The sequence below is a fragment of the Schistocerca gregaria genome, chromosome 8 (assembly GCF_023897955.1).
Source record: "Schistocerca gregaria isolate iqSchGreg1 chromosome 8, iqSchGreg1.2, whole genome shotgun sequence".
In the NCBI taxonomy this organism is placed as follows: Eukaryota; Metazoa; Arthropoda; class Insecta; order Orthoptera; family Acrididae; genus Schistocerca; species Schistocerca gregaria.
The window spans coordinates 161,142,039-161,148,038 of NC_064927.1; the positions used below are offsets into that span (position 1 = coordinate 161,142,039).

At 43.8% G+C, this 6,000-nt stretch overlaps 1 protein-coding gene across 2 annotated transcripts in view; it reads right to left on the reverse strand.

Moving 5' to 3' along the window:
• LOC126284409 (mucin-19-like) overlaps nucleotides 1-4,483 on the reverse strand; it is a 404,135-nt gene extending 399,652 nt beyond the window's left edge. For both annotated transcript variants that reach the window (XM_049983322.1, XM_049983321.1), the window contains exon 1: nucleotides 4,120-4,483. In XM_049983322.1, coding sequence (XP_049839279.1) covers nucleotides 4,120-4,258 — 139 coding nt within the window. In that variant the 5' untranslated portion in view covers nucleotides 4,259-4,483. The remainder of the gene's footprint in view (nucleotides 1-4,119) is intronic.
• Nucleotides 4,484-6,000: the final 1,517 nt, after the last annotated feature.

The window sequence follows — 6,000 nt, forward strand, 5'->3', positions numbered from 1 at the left end:
TCCACACTTTGTTTGTTCGGCGTGCCGCAGGCACATGAGGTTTTTATGTTGGTAGAAACCTAAAATAATTACTGATGCAACGGACCATTCGTATTCAGAGGCGCTTTATCAACTTGTAACGAAAGTGGGCGTTAGTTTCTTCATATTTAAAAGCAAGAGAACAAATTGAACATTTTTCTTCAACAGTGAATAATTCCTGTGAGCAGACAATTACCAACAATGTTTGTGCCATTGCTGAATGTTTTTCTTTCCGCCTCCTACTTATATTTCGCATAGCAGTCATGATTATGCTATTACTGCACCTACCGAGGCATGTAAACAGTGCATTTTTCCTTGATTTATGTATGAATGAAACAGAACAGAAACCCGTAACCTAGGTACGAGACACTTCAACGTTCACGCCCGAGCGAGTTACGAATACCAAGCAGTTCTTGGTATAAGTCTACGTGACATGTTTGCTGGTAGTGGTGTGAGGGACACGCCCAAAAGGTTAGCCAAATACCTTTCGGATTCTCTGAGTGTAGCTGTGAATACACTGTGCGCATAGGTCTATCTGGCTAGAAATGGGTTCCTGCACCCAGCCCTTCATTCAGCTCCGTGTCGATCAGACTCTCAATAGACCGTCGATCGTCGCGCACAGCTCTAAGAAGGGTCGTAAAACACTTTAGGTCCCCTTGAGGTACGATTTACGCGCGTGGTAACATTGTGTCTGCAATATTGAAGCTCTACCTTAGTCACTGTTGGCATCGAAAATCTGAATTACTGTGTAATCTGTTACGACTTGGGCCCGGATTCTCGGGTTTTTATGAAATGGACTTAGCCCTTCATGTTCTTGGAATAGACCCCTTTTTAGGTTTCAACAGTGCCAGCATTTTTTGGGTTGGGTATTTTTCATGAAAAATATAACGAACACTGATATTAACAGAGTTAATTTTTTTTATATAGGAGGCGATAAAAAAAGTTTCCGTTAGAAGGCCACACTAACCCCTTACCTACATGTCAATGATTATATACCCACATCAGAGCCGCGCTGGGTTGCATATACGCTGCAGCAACGCTCTGAAACGGAAATTTTTTTATCGCTCCTTATAATTTTGACACGTTTATTCTAGGTCTTTGTGAGAAATTAACAACTAACTAATCCTTATATCGGCACTCGAAAAACTGAATGAACAATTACGTTATTGTAGCTGTTCTACAATTATTTCTATGTGTTTACAGTACGATAACAAGGAATCTTTTACTGAAAAATTCTTATCACGTTCGACTCTCATAAAAACACGTTCTTGAGATGTTTACCTATGTTTAACCCACAATCCACGGCCTAACGCTACAGCTAACAAGATTTTGGTATTGTGGTTCACAATTAGCCGCACTTCTAAGTTTTGTAAAGTGAATTGTCTCTCGGTACATTTTTGTAGGCTGACAAAAATCTCTCTGCAGCTCAAGGGATCAGTGGTGCATATCTCATCGATGCAATTGCTCGTGGCCCACAGAGCAAACCCACTTCGAACGTCTCGCACTGAATAATGGCGGACGTTAAGTTCACAACCGCGATTCCTCGGAAGATTATTCCTTAATTTAGTGAGACATGTTGTACACACTGAGCCCGGTATTTCCTCCAGATACATCTGCACTGTGGGGATCACGTCTACATCATCTTTCAGTGGCAGTGGTCAGGCGTAGAATTTTGTCTGGTAGAGGATGTAAACATGCTGGAAGTGAGCTCTTAAAAATGCTCTTATTTTTAAGTGCCGTCTTGGCGTTTTCGTTACAGTCGAGTGTCTCTACTGCCCCTTTGTCTTTTTAATGCATTCGGCATGGCATAAAAATGCCAAGAGCCAGGTGCACCAACGGGTAAAACTAAAAGTATGAGTTCTAGTGGGAGGAGAATGTTTAGTGCCATTTCCTCAAGGACTGAACGCGAGTAGGAGCTTAGAGAAATACTTTCTTAACATAGGAAAATGACACTGTTAAAGGCAGTAAAACTGTTTCCTACTTTCTCTTGTGGGCGGTGTAAGCTGTAGGCAAGACAGGTGCAATAAAACGTACAGGGCACAATTCTTTTAGTGTCGCTCCCACTTTTATCAAAGATACAGAACATTCTGTCGCTAACAGCAAAAACTTGTCATCCCTATGTTCTCATGTCCGTAGGGTGCGCTCCACAGTACTTTGATTTGTCTTCTCTAGTTCTTTACCCGGGAGTAGGGAATCTAATTGTCCGACAACGATATTAGCAACAAATCTGCCACAACTGTCAGTGTTATTGCCCTCTGAAAGCCAAATATAGTGGTCACCAACGTATGTGTCTGTATTGGTAATAGCATTTATACGCTCCTGTATACAAGAAATTATGCGCAATGACAACTCGTCTAGTATACTGCGGCCGCAGATTCTCTCCAGGAAGGTTTTCAGCACGATCCATTGCACATTAGCCGACACAAGCCAAAAACTGTACACTGCGCTACTTTTCATAGATGAAATTGAGGGCTGAATCTGTTGCTTGTTCTGTTTAGTAATGCTCCAATCTGACATCTGGCATCTTTGCGTTGAAAGTCCGCCTTCTTAGTTGAGTCGCCAGCTCGTCTGACTGCCATGCAGCGGGTTCGGCTTCGATTCCCGACCGGATCGGAGATTTTCCCTGCTCGGAGACTGGGTGTTGTCCTCATTATCATTTCGTCATCATCGACACGGAAGTCACCCAATGTTGTGTCCCCTGATAAGATTTCCAGCTCAGTGGCCGAACTTCCCCACGAGGGGACTCCCGACCATCAAAGCCATACGAACATTTAATTTCACTTTTGTGTTGAACGAAATGTGAATTTTTTTCATGGCTTGCCCAAAATTAAACCAAATGAACATTCGAAGATGGCAGTAACTAAAAAAAAAAAATTAACGTGATCATGAAAAAGTCAATTTCAATTGAGTCGTATATGTATGTCAGTAAGACAATTTTAAATTTCGATTTGAAAAACCGAGAGAAGAAGGTCAATTTTTTATAGCCAGAACATAAAATTAAAAATAGAAATAGGCTGTGTTTACTTGCTTGTTTTTGTAAAGCTTGACAAAAAAAGAACCTGTTTGTCAGTTGTGAAATTTAAGTCCTCCCCAATCCCCTACCTAAAAAATATCAGTTTTTTACTACTTCTGTTTAGACATGACAACACACCACGCAATTACTTCGTAACTACAAAAATAAATACACTGAAATCCCTTAACATGCCTGTCCATTGTCGGACGGCAATTAGGCCTAAGTAAAGGATGGCTGGGTTTGTGCCAACGCAGCGGCTTGTGGGCATAATCTCAAAGCGACAATGCGGCAACAATGCGTTATCTCCAGTGTGGGCTCCATTTCTAACACCTTTCAAACTACATACGTTGTCGAGTTAAAACGACAACCGACACTGCGCCACACACGTTCTTGATTTCAGTGCAGTATATAAATTTATTTATTACGTCGTTTAATTAAATATAGAAAATCGCATTGGTGATTTTCCTTCCTGTTAATACGGAAAATGTTTTTGAAGGCAGTGTTTTCCTTCAGAAGTCCTCATTAGCCCCTACTTTTTCTGTGTTCGTTTCCTTGCACCAAATATCATCGCACGTTCAAAGCTGATTAACTCGCGGCGTTCTGCAATGTTCAGTACAGACACGTCAGTAACAAATGGTTCAAATGGCTCTATGCACTATGGGACTCAACATACGACGTCTTCAGTCCCCTAGACTTAGAACTACTTAAACTTAACTAACCTAAGGACATCACACAGATCCATGCCCGAGGCAGGATTCGAACCTGCGACCGTAGAAGCAGCGCCGTTCCGGACTGAAGCGTCTAGAACCGCTCGGCCACAGCGTGCGGCTACGTCAGACTGCTCAGATATCCGTTCTATATTCGCTCATTCATCGCACCATTCGGCCGTCAAACACAGCTCGTCTTAAAATAGGATACATCTCCGTGACATCTGATCAATCAATTCGAAACGAGTGCTTCTTCATTTCTGGGACAATGCACTGTCTCCCACACGATCAAAGGAAATATATTTTAGATGGCCAGGGTACGAAGTGAACTAGTACTGAGGAGCTCTTGGCACCACTGTATGAGAGTGTTTTGGAGCTTACCGTGTTGGAAGCCATCGGACGGATCCCTGGGCAGCTGCAGAGGAACGACGCCTCGGTAGCGCCTGCCGTCATCGCTGAGGACCCCGCCGGCAATCACGAGCAGCACCAGTTGGAACAGCACCATCACTCGCACCAGCATGGCGTAGCTGCTAGTTGGGGAACTGCGGACGCTTCTCCACACTGCACTACCGCGACCGCCATAAGGCACCCGTCATCGGCGACCACAAGCACTAGGTCCGTGAATTGCCGCCGCTCCAGCACACGGCCCTCCGCGCGTCGGCTGGGCCACTGATCCACGACGCGTTGAAGTCTCCGGCCTCACCACGCCCACCTCACGACCGCGACGTCTCACCCGCGCACGCCATCGGTCGCGTGCAGATTGAGGTGCCGGCAGGAGGTGCGCTCTCGCCGCGCCGCTCGCCGTGACGTAGGCGGCGACTGCAGCGCGACGCGGTCGCTGCCAGTACTACTCGTGGCTCTCCGGCAGGACGCGTCATGGGGGCGTAGAGCAGTATCTACTCCAGCTTGGCTGTACACATTTAACTCTATTGTTATTATTGTCTTCAATCCGAAGACTAGTTTTATGTATCTCTCCACGTGAAGTGTAGCCTGTGCTGACTTCAGTAAGCCTTGGTTACAATTTTCACCACGCCCACTCTATCCTCGGTATACAAGTGACGATTGTTTGTCCTATCAATCGACTCCTTCTTTTGGTCAAGTTGGGCCATAAATTTCTTTTCTTCCCATTTCAATTTCAGTACCTCTTCATTATTCAGCTTCTTCTGTAGCACCACATATTGGAAGCCTATCTGAACTTTTTTATTGTTCATATTTCACATCCATACAAGGCTACACTCTAAATATCTCCAGAAAGAACTTCCTAATACTGACATTCACATTCGATATCAACAAATTTCTCGTCTTCAGAAACGCTTTCCTTCTCTTTCATTCTTTTCTTCATTAGTGATCAGATCTATCCCTCTAATCTTCAACTTCTTGTGTAGCACCACATATCGAAAACTTCTTATCTGAACTTTTTTATCGTCCATATTTCACTTCCACGCAAGTCTACTCTAAAAGTATCTCCAGTGTGGTGCGCGTACTCTAAGACCTTCTGTACACAAACTATCAGATTATTTGACTTGTCGCTCTAATGAAGTAGGCGAGTGTCAGCAATATGTCTCGTGGTCTTATCGTGGCGTGTTTATCTTCTGCCGTTAGGTCAGACGATAGAAATGCCACTTGCACGCTTAGAGTAGCAGATTGACGGTGACCAACTTTAAACAGGACTTGATTAATTTTCACAGACATTTATTAAAATAATAAAAAGCATAGACATTAGGTAACTTGATTCTGGATGCTGTTTACAGTTGACAATCTGAAGTTCCTTTGATCTTGGTACATTAATCTTATTCTCCCGTATCTCTGATACTTGACAAAGTCTCTATTCAGTTATCTTAAAAAAAAATGGCTCTGAGCACTATGGGACTTAACATCTATGGTCATCAGTCCCCTACAACTTAGAACTACTTAAACCTAACTAACCTAAGGACATCACACAACACCCAGCCATCACGAGGCAGAGAAAATCCCTGACCCCGCCGGTAATCGAACACGGAAACCCAGGCGTGGGAAGCGAGAATGCTACCACACGACCACGAGATGCGGGCCATTTATCTTCATGGCTATGTACAAGAATATGGTAATCTTAGTAGGTGCTGATTGAAACTTGACTATAGACTGGTACAGACTAATGTAGACTGGTACAGGTGCAGATAAATGCAGACTCGTACAGACTAATGCAGACTGACTAATCAGAGGTCTATACACTCGTTATAATACCTTGCGAATTCAGGTATCACTGCACGAGTGTGATCTGAG